Genomic DNA, 17,135 nt, shown 5'->3' with positions numbered 1-17,135 from the left:
TCGGGTTATTTAGGGGCATTTCTGTACTTTTATGGGTTTGGGATTTTCTAAAAAGTGTCCTTATCTTTATTAGACTTGTGGATGTGATGTTTAGGGTCGTGAGCTACGGATCGATGCCTATTTTGACATATGTTCATTTTGTTTAAACCTGACCGGGTGGGTCGTTCGGGGTTATTTGGGGGCATTTTTGTACTTTTTTTGGTTTGGTATTTTCTTAAAAGTGTCCTTTTCTCTTATTACATATGTGGATGCGATGTTGAGGGTCCTGATCGTCGAATCGATACCTATTTCTACATATGTTCATTTTCGGTTTAAACCTGACCAAGTGGGTCGTTCGGGGTTATTTGGGGGCATTTCTGTATTTTTTCGGGTTTGGGATTTTTGAAAAAGTGTCCTTATCTCTTATTAGACGAGTGGATGCGATGTTGAGGGTCGTGACCTTCGAATCGATACCTATTTTGGCATTTGTTCATTTACGGTTTAACCAGACTGGGTGGGTCGTTTGGGATTATTTGGAGGCATTTCTATTAGACGTGTGGATGCGATGTTGAGGGTCGTGACCTTTTAATCGATACCTATTTTAGCACATATTCATTATCGTTTTAAACCAGACCGGGTGGGTTGTGTGGGGTTATTTGGGGACATTTATGTACATTTTTTGGTTTTGGATTTTCTAAAAAGTGTCTTTATCTGTTATTAGACGTGTGGATGCGATGTTGAGGGTTGTGACCTTCGAATAGATACGTATTTTGACATATGTTCATTTTTGGTTTAAACCAGACCGGGTGGGTCGTTCGGGGTTATTATGGGGCATTTCTGTACTTTTTTGTATTTTGGATTTTCCAAAAAGTGTCATTCTCTCTTATTACACGTGTCGATGCGATGTTGAGGGTCGTGACCTTCGAATCGATACGCATTTCTACATATGTTCATTTTTTGTCCGAACCAGACCGAGTCGGTCGTTTGGGCTTATTTGGGGGCATTTCTATACTATTTTGGGTTTGGGATTTTCTAAAAAGTGTATTTATCTCTTATCAGACGTTTGGTTGCGATATTGGAGGTCCTTACCTTCGAATCGATACTTATTTCGGCATATGTATATTATCGATTTAAACAAGATCGGGTGGGTCGTTTGTGGTTATTTGGGGGCATTTCTGTAATTTTTGGGGTTTGGAATTTTCTAAAAAGTATCCTTATCTCTCATTAGATGTGTGGATGCGATGTTGAGGGCCGTGACCTTCTAATCGATACCTATTTTGACTTATGTTCATTTTCGATTTAAAACAGATCGGGCGGGTCGTTTGGGGTTATTTGGGGCATTTCTGGACTTTTTTGGGTTTGGGATTCTCTAAAAAGTGTCCTTATCTCATATTACAAGTGTGGATGCGATGTTGAGGGTTGTGATCTTCGAATCGATACCTATTTAGACATATGTTCATAAAAAGTCTTCTGGAGAATTTGAAGGGGAGTTTCTTTGTTTATTTGAATTTCATCTCATCGATCTGATTTGTAAAAGGACATCTCAAGTTCTTCGTGAGGTCTTAATGGCTTCTTAATTCTTGATACCTCGATCTCTGATAGTGTGATGGTTGAAAGCTTTTCTGATCATCATGGCTGCACCTTTCTTCTCTACGCCTTTCCAGCCCTACATTTACCAGGTAAATAGTTCACTCTCCCTGTCTTCAAATTTCATTTTTATTTTTCGTTTTAGTATTTGGGGGTTTCAGTTTTCCTTCCTTTCAGTGCTAGATCTTGTTTGTTTGTACAAAGATCAAGGGAAATGGTTTTATTTCAATTCATTAAGACACTCAATTTTAACCTACAATAGTTGGATGAGCAATTTTGTTGGAAAACTTTTAAATTCGGTTTTATTTAATTATTTATTTCTTATAGATTGATTCTCCACGGCCCATTTTGTACTGCGTGTTGGATTACAAAGCATCGAAAATTTTTAAAGCTGGTGAAACATAGTTGAGTCCTTCATTTCTTTTTTAATTTACAGACGTTTGGGATTGGGATGACCATGTCTTACTTTTATTGTCGTAATTTCCTTTTGGTTGGGGCTTACCTGGATTCAAAATGCTGTTTCACGATAGTTTATGAGGATAACCCTTGAGACATGACCACCTAGGAACTAATTAAATGTTTCTGTGAGCTGTATACTAACCCTACTATATATCCGTCTTAAGATTTCGCAAGCCTTTTTTTCAATCATTCATTTTAAAAGTGACCTTGAAGCTTGGTTAAGGGTACCAAGGTTTTTAATATTGTATCTTGGTTGCGCACGCACTTGAACTTTGGGTCTTCCCCACCGCAATAACCATGTAATCCACACTTGAACATTGGGTCTTCCCCACCCCCAATAACCATGGAACCGTTTTGGGGTTATGGAAGAACAATTGAGTGTCCATGGTCTATTGTTCTGGTGGTGTCTGAACAGTTGTACATATCATTTTCTTTTCGGTCTTCAAACCCTTTTTTATTATTTCATTGCTTTAGTTTTGGATATCTTCCTTGCACATGCTTGTAAGCCCATAGAAGGACTGAAATATCAGCAAGTATGACTATAAGGCTTAAAAATTTCTTCAGTGGACGACTTTCGTTCATTAAGGGAAATGAGGAAATTAATGAAAAAGTTAAAAATAAAAAATAAAAATTAAGAGTGAAGCGATCTAGTTTTATTAAAAAAGAAGAAATATCAATTAAGGTAATTATCAGGGCTCTAGTTATGTTCATATGATGAACATTTAGCGAACATCATTGAGCATTTATTATTTTTCTACCAAGGTGGAAATGGAAAAGAAAAGTCTTAAATTGTGATTACTTTAAATCAGCTTTCGGTTTACAAGGTAAAACTGTTTGGAGGGAGTTGAAGGGTGATGGGACTGGTGGAAAGGATAATGCTCAGAAAATCAACTGAAGAAATTTACAATGGACATACAGTATGGAAATGCTTTGCTTCTTATTAACTGCCACACCCCCTCCTCCCAAACCCCAAAAAAAAGAATATCTTTTCTCCCTAGCCAGAAAATGTTCTTAGTTCACAAACACTCATCCTATATTATTGCATTCTTCATTTTTTTCCCCTTAATCCATAGGAGTTATGCTGTCTGACAAATGCATTGGTAAAAGGAGCTTTGTGGTCAGATGATGGAGGTAGAATGTTCTTTTCTCACAAATCTCAATCTCTTTGAAGTGTAGGGCTCTAGGATGGGAGAAAGCTCACAAAATGGTACTTACTGTCAGATACTTATCAGCTGAGGAGAGGTGGCAGCCTAGAGTCCCACTAGTTGCCCAACCGTCGGTGTCCCACCTTGATCCTGCTGTAGGAGTCTCACCTAGGCCCACTTGAGTCACAAGTAAAATACTAAGATAGTATGCTGTAAAATTCGATGGCTGCTTTTAGAGTAGCCAAGACTTGCATTATATAGAGTTGGAAATCTTGAGTATAACACAATAACATTAAGAGACTCTTAGAATTCCAAAACCCCTTTAGAATTCCCCATACATAGATAACAGTTCCTAGATATGGAAAACTATCCCCAAAACATTGAAATTACAATCAAGATATAATAACTACTAAGCTAGGAAAACTAAAAGACTAATAAATACTGCCTACCTAGGAAAGTAAAATCCACTACATTAATTAACTTAGGAATGAAAATAAGCTACTACTAAGCCTAAACCCGTATGCCTTCCTTGTACCCACATTTTAGGCCCATTAAAGTGGCCCATTACAAAGAAAACACATGGAATCAAAGACCCAATGCATACATAACCCCACCCAAGACTTATTTCCAATAAAAAAAGCCCATTATGTGAATTATCTGCATCAATGGATGTGTGAAAAAACTAGGAAGGATAAAGTAAGGAATGAACGTATTAGAGCTGACTTGGGAGTTGTCCTGATCAATGATAAGCTACGAGAGAATCGTCTGAGGTGGTATGGTTATGTTCAATGGAGGCGTAGGGACGCCCCAGTAACGAAGAGTGATATGATCCTGATTGAGGGAGCTAAAAGAGCTAGGGGCAGGCCTAAAGTGACCATAGGAGAAGTTGTAAGGAAGGACATGCATAGCCTAGGTCTTGTACCAAGTATGACCTCGGTTAGAGCTTATTGGAGGGCAAGGACCTACATAGCAGACCCCATTTAGCTGAGATTCTCTTGACTTGTTGGGCTGTGCCTCTTTCCTCCTACTTTCTTCCTCCATCTTTTTAATTTTTCTTTTTATTTTCCACCTTTCATTTGTTTTTTTCCATTTTTCATTTCACATCTGATCTCCCATCCCTCTTTTCTCCATCTTCATTTGACCTCTGTTTTCCCTACTTTGTTTTGTTTGGATCCATGTAGCCGAACCCATTAAGTTGGGATAAGACTGAGTTTTTTGTTGTGGTCAGTTTATGTTACTTTATTAGTTAAAGATTGGGTTAGGCCTCTCTTTTAGTGTTTGAGTTTGTTTTTGAGTCTTCTATATAAGTTTGTAAGGGGCTACAGTTTGTCCACGAATTTGATTAATGAGATTAAGAAGAAAAAAAAACCCATAGCTTTGTGCTTTACTCTATGAGAGTATGGTGAGAGACCAAAATATGGTGAGAGGCCGTGGGTGAGTGACCTGAGTCAGAGACTACCCTATATTCTTCTTCCCTTCATCGATTTCTTGTTTTTTTATTTTATTGTTCAGAAATTTCTTGCAAAGCTGAGAATTGATCGAAGTATTTACTGTTGCTGGACCTGAAGTTTGCGACCATCTTGTGGAATTGTTATCACTTCTGACTAGTCTACATTAATAGTGGAGGGTAAATCTTCTATCGTTATAGCCATGGAGATGGAGATGTACTATTAGACACATCTAGCTCACCCGTTTGTATGGAAGTCAAGATCTGTTGATTCTGTGGCAGATGAGTTGGCCAAGGATGGTATTAGTGTTAGAAGTCATGTAATAGGGGTAGTTTAGGAACTAGTCCCATTACTAGTTGCCTTATTATGTAATTATGTTTTTCTTCTTTATTTCCCTTATACCTCCCTAGGGAGGTGGATGTAATTTCCTATTTGTTATGATTGAATTAATATAGGTGTATGGAGAAGCCTCTCCAACACAATCGATTACAACCCAAATATTCTCTTCTCTCCTCTCTCGCTTCTCTTGCTATCTTCTTCCTCCTCCAACTTCTTCCTTCTCTCTTCTTACCTCCTAAACCTAAAATCTAACTTGGTATCAGAGCAGGCTCAAGGTTTGAGAGTCGTGTTCAGTCCTTGTTTTCATTCTTTCTCTTCTCTTTGAAATCCTTTGTGTCTAAGGATTCCAAAGAGGAGATTCCGGTGTACAGCTTTGCTTAAAGAGTATGGAATAGGCTCATTCTAACCTCTTTTGATGATCGAAGGATATACCTGAGCTATTTTTCAAGCTCTCTTAAAGGTTTAGATCTCACACAGCTGCTGCTACAAGTTCTGCCAGGTTCAGGTTCAGGTTGTAGCTGCTGCTATTCTCGGATTGCTTTTGTGTCTTGGTCAGGCTTATTTGCATCGTCCTAGGACACTTATAAGGATGGCTATGATCTTCCTTACTGATTGAAGAAGCCATATGAGTAGATTTGCTTCTTGTGTGGGATCCTCTGTTCTGCCCAGGTAAACCCGAGAGTGTTTACCCTTTTTTTCTTGCTTTGAGCTACAGTTTGATGCTCTCTTGGTTGAGGGATGTGTATGCACAGCCTTTGTGAGGCCTTTCCTCTTGTTTGGAGTTGATACTACTCCTTGCAAGCTTTGTGGTACTGATATTATAAGGGGCCTTCTTTGGATGATGTTGGAATGCACTAGAAGTGCTTGATTTAAGTCCTCTTAGAGATTTCTTTGCTAGGGACTGCTTGGCGATGTGCTATCCTAGGCTGCTTATTGGACTTTTTGCTTGTTTGGGTCGAGTGTGTACTCCCCACTTGTCTTTGGTGTTCTTGTTTATTGTCAAATCCCTTCCATCATGCCTGATTCGGATACATCTGTGCTTGGTACTGTTGATTCACAGTCCCCTACTGTTGTCCCTCAGTTGGCTTATCAGAGTACTCACCAACAGATTTCTTTTGTAAAGCTTGATGGTACTAATTACCTAGATTGGTCACATTCTGTAAGACTTTCTCTTAGGAGTAAGGGAAAACTTGGATATATCACAGGTGCTATCAAGGCTCCCACAGCTGGTTCACCTACTTTTGATAAATGGGAGACTGAAAATTCTACAGTTATGACATGGTTGATCTTCTCCATGAAGCCCGAGATTGAGAAAAGATTTATAAGGAAGGAAACAATCAAAGCTATTTGGGATAGTGTCTCTGTGGCCTTTGACAGAGTAGGTGACACTGCCAAGGTCTATCAGCTCCATAAAAAAATTCACTCATTGAAACAAGGTGACAGTACTATTTCTGAGTACTACAGTGCGTTCTTAATCTTGTGGAAGAGTATGATCACTATAGGGACTTTTATTTGACCAACCCAGAGGATGAAGCAAAAGTGTATCTGATTCTTGAAAAGGAGCATGTCTTCTCTTTACTTGGTGATCTGAACCCTGACTATGAGCCAGTTAGACTCCAACTGTTAGGCCGGTCTCCCCTTCCCTCTCTTAGTGAAGTCTGTAGTTACTTACAGAGTGAAGAGACCAGGCAACTTACTATGGCACCACCACCAGCATCGTCTGAGAGGTCAGCCCTCAATTCTAGTTCTGTTCGAGACACCCGTGGAGGTGGTAGAGGCCCAGGGCCTAACCGTGAGGAAGCTAGTATTGTGGAGACAGTTGGTGCCAGTGGAGTTAGGCGAGACAGATTTAAATGTGATCATTGTGTATGCACTGGACACACCAAGGATAGGTGTTGGTCTCTCCATGGTCGTCCTCCTGGTATGCGTGGTCATGGTGGCCGTAAAGGGGGAGCTCGAGCTCATTCCGCGGCGGCGACTGATGCTGATGGCCCACAGGATGACTCCACCTTCATGGATGCAGTGGTTCGCAGGGTTGTGTCACAGTTGAGCACATCTTCTACGTCTAGTATGGTTGGATCCTCATCCTCCTCAGCTTTGCAGGTCTCCACCTCAGCTTCTACTGCCACCCAGTCTTGGGTCATTGACTCGAGTGCCACTGACCACATGACTGGTATGTCTCATTATTATGATTCCTATACCATTTGCTCTGGTAAAGACAAGGTTAGGGTAGCTGATGGCTCCCTTTCCTCCATATCTGGTAAGGGTAATATCCCTGTGACATCATCTATTTCCCTCTCTTCTGTTCTTCATGTCCCTAACCTTACACTGAATCTTTTATCTGTGAGTCATCTGACTAAATCTCTCAACTGTTGTGTCACATTTTTTCCTTCTCACTGTCTTTTTCAGGATTTGGTGACGAAGAGGATTATTGGTAGTGGACGTGAGGAGCAAGGCCTCTACTTTTTTTATCCGTTTTTGCCCACAGCTCATTCCTATGTGTGTGGACGTAATGATAGTAGTTCTGTGGATTCTATTATGTTATGGCATCGTCGTCTTGGCCATCCATCTTTTGTTGTAATGAGGAAACAATTGCCTCACTTATTTTCTTCTATTGCCTCTTCTCATGTTTTTCAATGTGAACCATGTATGTTTGCCAAACATTGTCGGTCTTCATATCCTTATCATGGTAATAGAACTATTGCTCCTTTTCATATTGTGCATACTGATGTTTGGGGTCTTTCCCCTACTACTTCTTTATTTGGCTTTCGTTACTTTGTGTCATTTGTTGATGATTTTTCCCGTGTCACATGGACTGTACTTTTGAAGCATAAGAGTGATGTTTGTGATGCCTTTCAGAATTTTTACCAAATGATCCTTACTCAATTTGAGACCCGCATCAAAATTGTGCGATCTGATAAAGGGGGAGAGTACATGTTTGGTGGCCTTCAAACCTTCTTTACTACTCATGGCATTATCCATCAGCTAGCGTGTGTTGACACACCCCAACAAAAATGGGGTTGCTGAGAGGAAAAATCGCCATCTACTGGAGGTCACCCGTAGTCTATAGTTTGGCATGCATGTCCCCAAGACCTTCTGGTCCGCAGCTCTTCTCACTGCCTCCTTTCTCATCAATCGTATGCCTACCAAGCTTTTTAATTTCAAATCTCCCTTGGACATCTTATCTCCAAAGGCCTCTGATTTTTCTCTTCCTCCTGAGTCTTTGGCTGTGTTTGTTACGTGCATGTTAACAAATCTGCCCGCACTAAACTTGACCCCAAAGCTCTCAAGTGTCTTTTCCTTGGGTACTCTTCTACTACCAAGGGGTACAAGTGTTATCATCCTTCTTCCCGCCGATGTATCATTTCCAAGGATGTTACCTTTCTTGAGTCAGTCCCTGTTTTTGTCCCTTCTCAGCATCCTCTTCAGGGGGAGAATTGTGGGAGTGAACAGGCTACTGATGATTTCTTTTTTTCTCCTCTACCTATCTCTCCTTTTATGCTTGACATTGGGAAACACAGGACTGTAGATGTGGTTGAGGTTGATGACCAACCACCAAGGGGGAATACAGATTTGGTTGTTGAAAGTGGTTCTGGTAAGGACAAGGATTACCACATTACATACAAAAAAGGTGAAGGCTTGCATAATACAAGAAAGAAGACCTACCAAGAGTCTTCTTCAGATCCAGATCCACATCCTGAGATTCAGTCTTCTCAATCAGGTGACATTTCTTCTCCTCCATCTGATTTGGACCTTCCTATTGCTATTAGGAAAGGGAAAAGAACTTGTACTAATCCTATATCCCAGTTTGTTTCCTATGATGCAATTTCTCCTACAGGCCTTGCCTTTAGTACTGCTCTCTCTACTGTTTTCATTCCCAAGAATGTCATTGATGCTATGTCTGACCCAAAGTGGAGATAAGCCATGTCTGAGGAGATGATGGCACTTGAGAAGAATGGTACTTGGCAACTTATAGACCTTCCCAAGGGACGTGTCCCAGTTGGATGCAGATGGGTCTACACAATCAAGTATAAATCTGATGGCAGTATTGAGAGATACAAAGCAAGGTTGGTGGCCAAGGGGTACAGTCAAGTCTATGGAATTGACTACCAGGAGACATTTGCCCCTGTGGCCAAGCATAACTCAATAAGAGTTCTTTTATCTTTGGCTACCAATAAAAATTGGCCTTTATATTAGTTGGATGTGAAGAATGTCTTCCTTCATGGTGATTTGGAAGAGGAAGTGTACATGCAAACTCCTCCAAGCTTCAAGATGCCTTCAGCTGAAGGGAAAGTGTGCCTCCTTAAGAAGGCTCTATATGGTCTCAAATAGTCACCAAAGGCATGGTTTGAGCGCTTCCGACAGGCTATTCTGAAGAATGGATATTCCCAGAGCCAAGCTGATCACACTCTCTTTACCAAGCGGAGTAATGGTACTATCACAGCTCTCATTGTTTATGTTGATGATATCGTGGTCACAGGAGATGATACAGCTGAGATAGGTAAATTGAAGAGCTACTTGGCACAACAATTTGAGATCAAAGATCTGGGTCCCTTGAAGTACTTCTTAGGAATAGAAGTATCAAGGACCAAGAAAGGAATCAACATATGTCAGAGGAGGTTTATCCTTGACTTGTTGACAGAGACAGGGATGTTAGGCTGCAAACCAGCAAACTCTCCTATTGAGCAGAATCACAAACTAGGAGAGAACTATGGTCCTTCTCTTGTTGATGCGGGGAAGTATCAAAGGCTAGTGGGGAAGCTTATCTATCTCTCTATGACTCGGCCAGATATCTCTTACGCAGTGGGAGTTGTCAGCCAATTCATGCATGCTCCCAAGAGTGGCCATTTGGATGTTGTGTATCGCATTCTAAGGTATTTGAAGTCCTCTCCAGGGAAAGGACTGTTGTATGCAAGGCACAACCACTTGAGAGTGGAAGGTTTCACAGATGCTAATTGGGCTGGTTTCATTACAGACAGGAGATCTACCTCCGGCTATTGTACCTTTGTGGGAGGTAACTTAATCACCTGGAGGAGTAAGAAACAGCATGTTGTGGCTAGATCTAGTGCCGAGGCAGAATTTAGAGCTATGGCACATGGAGTGTGTGAGCTCATCTGGCTAAAAAGACTTGTTCAGGAACTGCGATTCGACACTGAAGGACCCATGAGACTGTACTGTGACAACAAGGCTGCCATCAGTATTGCTCACAACCCTGTTAAACATGACTGGACTAAGCACATTGAGGTTGATAGGCATTTCATCAAGGAGAAGATAGACTCTGGCTGTATGTGTACTCCTTTTGTGAAGACTGGTGATCAGTTGGCAGATATCTTCACCAAGGCTCTTGGCTCTCCTCAGTTTAGTTCTTTCCTGAGCAAGCTGGGAATGCATGATATATATTCTCCAGCTTGAGGGGGAGTGTTAGAAATCATGTAATAGGGGTAGTTTGGGAACTAGTCCCATTACTAGTTGCCTTATTATGTAATTATGTTTTTCTTCTTTATTTCCCTTGTACTTCCCTAGGGAGGTGGATGTAATTTTCTATTTGTTATGATTGAATTAATATAGGTGTATGGAGAAGCCTCTCCAACACAATCGATTACAACCCAAATATTCTCTTATCTCTTCTCTCTCTTCTCTTGCTATCTTCTTCCTCCTCCAACTTCTTCCTTCTCTCTTCTTACCTCCTAAACCTAAAATCTAACTGTTAGAAGGTCTGAGTGGATCTCAGGGCATCTCTTCTCTTGCAGGGATAGTGCTGCTTTTTTGGGGTCTTTGTGGACATTTGTAACTAGTTGTTTTGGATAACCGAAATCCGAATCCGATCGGCATCCGTATCCATTTAGAGATATCCAGAAAAAAATCCTAATACTCCAATAAAATCCATCCAGAAAAAAGTCTGAATACTTAATAATAAAAATTTAAGTAAATAATGATCTTGAGGGTTTTTTAAGATTCAACAAGTTCTAGAATATGTGGAAAAGAGAATCATGATCTAAGAGCTATGGATTGAGAGTGAATTGTATCCACTAGGGAGAGGAAGGTCCGGGTTACACAAGGCAGAGATGTAAATGGATGGTTGAAAATCCGAATTGGATCCGCATCCGAAACCATTTGAATCCTTTTAGAGGTATCCGTATTCGGCCAGGGAATACCCGAATCCGATCACATCCGATCCGTATCCGAGCCGAATCCGATCCATTTACATCCCTATCTATATTGAGGTTTTGGTCCATTTCTGTATGTGGCCTTATACTTGCACTTTCCATTGATCTTAATTGCTCTATTATTGCTTATCAAAAAAAAGTTCTTCTCTCACCAACACTCTTTAACCTCTTTTAAATCCTAAAATACATGACATAAAAGAGGGATAAAATTTACATTTGTAATGAACCTTTCATTCTCTCTCTTTCGTATACACACACATTGAAGTTTATTTCTTCTTGATAAAGTATCTAAAAAAAAAAATTTGCTGTTACCGAGGTTGGAAACAATCATCTATGTGGATTGAAGGTGGATAGAGCATGATATATAGCATTAGTTTATTACACTTATTCTGTCTAGTAAATCATGAGTTGAGCAGCATGTTATTCTTGTTTAACTTTGTCAATAACCTGGGAGCTTCGCATATCAAAACTGATGAGACAATCATATATTGCAGAGCCCACAATCAGCTCTTATACCCTTTCAAATATTGGGCGGTGAAGCTCAGATTGTTCAGGTATTTGGTGCAAAATAAATTCAATCTTAATTTTCTAATAGGAGTAATAGCTAGATTCATGGATCTCTTAAGATTCGGTATTTGACCCCCATGCTTTCGTGATCAGATCATGTTAAAACCGCAAGAGAAGGTCATTGCAAAGCCTGGTAAGTCTCCTAGTCAATTGATTTTGCTATCAGTGACATGACTGCATGTGAGCTTTGGTGAAACCAAATGCATTACTTAGCTGTATGGTGGATTGAATTTTTAATTATTATTCAAGTGACAATACTAATTTGTGCGTAGCTTACAATCTTCAGATTTCTCTCTCTCTCTCACACACACACACAATACTGAACAGATTCTTCCCCCCCCCCCCCCCCACACCAATAAATAAACAAGGAGAGTACAAATGCATAGAAGGCAGCAAATCCTGTATCCAGTTACTTGACAAATAGATTCACCAGTATACCATGAGTCACTTGCCACCTCTTTTCCTATCTGGTTGATTCACATAAGAATTGGTTGATCTAGGCAGAGTGAAGCATATATATGGATGCCCTAAATGAATCTCTACCATGATAAGGCATAATAATCTCCTCAACGCAATGCAAGTCAGCCATTCTCACCCCCCCCCCCCCCCAAAAAAAAGGGTAAGCCAGCCAATGCCCCTCCACGATAATTCTACCCAACTTCATCTGTCCCGCTGTCATGCTCTGCTAGGTTCTTGGTATGTCACCAGAAATTGTTGTTTGGCTATCAAAACGATGGTCTGAACGTGCAAAACCGGTAGTTGAACCAGAAATGTGCCCTTTGGTGGTTCTGCAACAAGGATTAAATTGAAGCACAGGCTTGGAAAATTGGGCATATATCCAGAATTCCAAATCAGGGTAGGATGGGAACAATCCAATCTGGAACAGAGTGTATCAACCGATCCATGGACAATATTGGTTCTTTGCATACTGGATCAGATAATTCACAAAAGTATTGTCCAATCCTCCCTGGGTTGGATTGGTAATACTTAGGTAGAATTCAAGGAATGTTCATGGTACTTACGTGCGACCATAGATCTGGCCTTTTAGGTCTTTAGAGTCTCAGGCTGGTCAAAAGTAGGTAGATTCTGCCAGACTTCATGACCTCTTGTTGTGCATGATCAATTTAGTATTTAGGATAATTTGTCTCTTTATTCCAGAAAGTTTATAGATATTTCCATTTGTGAGAAAGTCAGTAATTATATCCTTTATTTGGATATACGCTCTCAGACTGTAAATCGCCCAATCCTAGGTGAAGGTAATAGTCTTAACTACTTCTGATCATCTGATGTAATTAATACTTTGTAGGTTCCATGTGCTACATATCTGGCTCCGTTCTGATGGAAAACATTTACCTCCCTGAAAATGAAGGAGGGATGTTGCAATGGCTTTTTGGAAAGAGTGTGACTAGTATAGTTCTCCTCAATCCTGGTCCAAATGATGGATTTGTCGGAATTGCCGCACCTTCGCTTGCTAGGATACTCCCGGTCTGTATTCGGAAAACTATACATAACCTAAAATATGCATTTCCTACTGAAATGTGTTTTTAGTTAGAATTTGCTCATAATGCCACATTTTACATTTTGGATCTATCTAACTCTAGTCATCATTGGCCATACTTTACACTTCTTTTTTAGATTGACCTGGCAAAGTTTGGTGGAGAAATTCTATGCCAGGTAGAGCTGATTCATCCAGACTGCTGTCTTTTTTTCTAAGAAATTGGATAGAGTTCTTTCCCTCTAGGCTATTTTAAATATTTCATTTTTTGTTGTACTCACTTTATTGCGTTTTCAGACTTGTAATTCACTTCTTAAAAATGTTTGTTATAGCCAGATGCATTTCTTTGCTCAGTCAATGATGTAACAGTCACTAATGCAGTTGATCATAGGGCCCGTAATGTTGTTGCTGGTGCAGAGGTGAGACCAAGGATACTGGGTTGTTTAATGCAGTCATACAATTGATGTTAATCTGTATTGAAATCTTTATTTTTTTGTCCTCTCCCATTCAAACACTTCATCACTCTGCTGTTTTAGTTGAGCTATCATTGTGTTTTGATTGCCAACCATATACGTGCAGGGAATTTTGAGGCAGAAGCTCACAGGCCAGGGGCTAGCCTTCATCGTTGCCGGTGGATCTGGTATTCATCCTTCCCTTAGTCGTAGTGCTTCATTCAAGGTTGCTTAGGGGTGTCCTGAACCTGGCTTATTCATGGTTCTACTGTTCCTGATGCTTTGATGAAAGTCTCCTCTTGCCAATTTGGGAGTTATTGTTGATTTATTATCTGTTAACCTTTACTCTTTGATTCTAATAAGCACAAAAATATAAAAATATGACATAAATTTGTTTAGATCTTGAATAATTATGGGCATAAATGAGGGAGACAAGAAGATTAATTGATTATCAGTTAGGGGAACTGCTGAAAGACTTTTGAGGGGGATATGCGCTTGCCTTTTTTTTTCCTAGCCATCCATCTGAAATAATGAATTATTTGTGGGGCTATCATGCTATGCTTTTATAGACCTTGGTTTGTCTGGACAACTCGTGATCTCTTGGCTTTTATACAATTCATAGAGCAGGATGCATGCACTACTTTGGAATCTGGAATATATTTTCTTCGGATTATGCGGCCTCAGTAATACATATGTGGGATAGGGCTTATTTCCTGAACTTCTCAGTGGAGAGTTCAGACTATTAATTGATTCGTAATTGTTGAAAGTACATAGATGTATGCTTGCCTTTATGCTCAAAATGTGTACAATAAAACAAAGAGTTGTATATGCTGGTATTCCATATCAACTTCGTGGGGACTCTGTACTCTTGTTGCAAGAATAAGGTCCAGGTATAGTGCTAGGTGTAACAGTTGCCAGAATTTGATCTAGAGACTGTTGGAAGAGCTTGGTCCTTCCTGGGATGGTTCCCAGTTGAAGTTCTGTTACTGAGAATTTCCAAACTTTAGATATTTGATATTTCATATGATATAAGTTGGAGCTTGAAAGCTGCATGGCCAAACCTGCTTTCTGTACCAATTTGCAGGGTTATCAATTATCATGGAGATTTTTAGGTCGTTATATATGTACAGCTTGCATGTAAACTGCAAAAATCTTTATTTTTATTCTCATTTGCACTCTCTTTAAGGCCTTAGTTTCCAATAGCAGTGATTGGCTTACACAAACATAAAAAAATGGGTGTATTGGTCTGGGGAGGTCATATGTACGCAGCCTTACCTCCACTTCTCTGAGAGGCTTACCCAAACATGATTACATTAAATAAATTTTGAAGTAACCTCTAATGTCATCTGTAGCCCTTGCTGAAAAGAATCCAACTTGGAATCACTAATCAGTCGACTTCATTATTCCCTTCGTGTTTTCAGATGACATGAAACCATGTTCCTAAATTTTTAATAAACATAAGAAGGATGGAGGTTTCAATAGTCTGCTACACTTCAACATGTTTGGGGAACTTGGCCTTTTGCACTACCTTTACTCTGTTGGTACAATTGCACTTTTGATATTTTTTTTGCATTTTCTGATCCTCTTAGCTGCTATTTTTGCGTTTGCCTTCCTCATGTTATGCTTCACAGACCAGTTTATAATAACAATAAAAAGTGTACATAGCCCTATAGATCAGAATTCTTGTTCAATTTCCTCTAATATCTGTTGCTTGCATTAGATTATAGTGCTGCTTTTAAACTCCCAAACCACATCTACCTTTAAATTTTAATAGTTCTCTATTTTCTATATGCTTCTTCTCCTGACTAATCTTGGTTGATATTGGTGGTTCCTCTGTGCTAGTTGTACAGAAAAATCTTGACGTGGGTGAAGTACTAATTGTTGATGCCTCTTGCATTGTTGCCATGACTGCTTCCATTAATTTCCAAGTAAAATACTCTGGTCCCATAAGGCGGGTGGTCTTTGGGGTGAGTTGATTTTTCATGTTTAATCTTTTCTCCGACCTCACCCCTCCCCCTTTATATTTTCTTCGTAAAGATCACCCTCATCATTTTTCTAGAAATGTCATGCCACTGTTTCCAGTTATAACTTGAGACATCAATACATGCCTTTGTTCTTGTTTGCTTCTGTTCCTTGCCTTTCATTTGTCAAATTATGGGGATATGGTAGTTTTCTGGTGCATTCATATTCAGTTTTGATAGTGCAATTGTTCATTTTATGTTGGCATCATAATTTTTCTGAGAATTATTCTTATTCCTATATTGTTTTGAGGGAGGAGGTTGGTAATTGTTTTAATGAAAACCACCATTGTTTTTCTTGGTTTGGGTTTGCTAATCCCAACTTGAACTTGAGTCATATTTCAGATTATGAATTACCCGTCATATCCATATGGACATTATTATTTGCAAAAAAATCAAGGTATCCTAGTTGATTTCTGTTGGTTTGGGGTGAATAATCTTAGCCACTTGTATAACTCAATGAACCAATGCTTTAACGGTGGAGGACTGTTGTAAACAAAAATTGTGGCTTGATTTGTGTCAAATACGGACATGTTTTGAAAGTAAAACTCAGTCTAGACATTTTATCAAGTAGTTCTGGTTGATATTTACCTAGGTTCTTGTAAATACCTAACCCCAATGCTTGGTTTTCTTTGGGTTCAACCTTATTTAAATCTTCTAAACTCATCTGGTTTCGACTGTGCAACCTTATGATCGCCATGCAGCTAGTCAATGAAATGAGTTGAAGTCTCAAGCTCAGACTATTACTAGGGGGAGGAAAATTGGCACTATCTTTTAAATAACATGCATACCATGTAGCCTCCAGTGTCTGGCATTCTCTGTAAATGTGTCTTTTAGCATTTAGCAATGCCTATTATGGGATCCAACTTAACTGGCACACTTATGATTTATTGTTTAAATGCCATCTTGCAGGGTGACAACCTTGTTACAGCTGTTTTAACTGGACCAGGCATAGTCTTCCTTCAGAGTTTGCCCTTCTTACGACTTTCTCAGCGCATTGCAAGGCAAGTTCCTTTACTCTAGATCATAGTCTTAGAATGTAACTTGATCTGTTTTCTTCTTGTTTTCTCAATTTTTTTTAATGTTTCCTGATGCTTATGAAATAAATGTCTTATGGTTTGCAGGGCGGTTACATCACCAAACATGAGAGAAAATCCGAAGTTCATCATTCAAATAGCTATATTTTTCTTTTTAGCATATGTTATGATTGTATCATCATTTATCTTGACAGATGTCTGACTTATTTTCTTTCTGTTCTTCCCCTTTACTCATTTTGTTTTTTTTTTTTTTTCTCATGTTGATTAATAGGTTGCATTTTTCTTTTAAATTTAGTGGAAGTAGCTAAGCAGGGTAGCTATTTATGATTGTGACATCAGTAGTGACTAAAAGTGTTTTTACTTTGGGGAAAGTTACCCCTGTTTCTCAATAGAAATTTGGAATTGCCTAGCAGGATTAACCTATTAAGTGGTTTTGGTTGCA

General features: G+C 39.5%; 1 protein-coding gene across 1 annotated transcript; it reads left to right on the top strand.

Annotated features, from left to right (window-relative positions):
- The first annotated feature begins 1,464 nt into the window (after positions 1 to 1,464).
- Positions 1,465 to 17,114, top strand: LOC122644119. Its single transcript, XM_043837723.1, has 10 exons — positions 1,465 to 1,658; positions 11,619 to 11,678; positions 11,785 to 11,824; positions 12,998 to 13,176; positions 13,327 to 13,365; positions 13,519 to 13,605; positions 13,766 to 13,826; positions 15,481 to 15,605; positions 16,569 to 16,660; positions 16,781 to 17,114. The coding sequence occupies exons 1-10, from the start codon at positions 1,611 to 1,613 to the stop codon at positions 16,893 to 16,895; spliced, it is 846 nt and encodes a 281-aa protein (XP_043693658.1). The 5' UTR covers positions 1,465 to 1,610; the 3' UTR covers positions 16,896 to 17,114.
- The last annotated feature ends 21 nt before the right edge of the window (positions 17,115 to 17,135 follow it).

The sequence above is a fragment of the Telopea speciosissima genome, chromosome 10 (genome assembly GCF_018873765.1).
Source record: "Telopea speciosissima isolate NSW1024214 ecotype Mountain lineage chromosome 10, Tspe_v1, whole genome shotgun sequence".
In the NCBI taxonomy this organism is placed as follows: Eukaryota; Viridiplantae; Streptophyta; class Magnoliopsida; order Proteales; family Proteaceae; genus Telopea; species Telopea speciosissima.
This window is presented reverse-complemented; position numbering and strand designations above follow the sequence as displayed.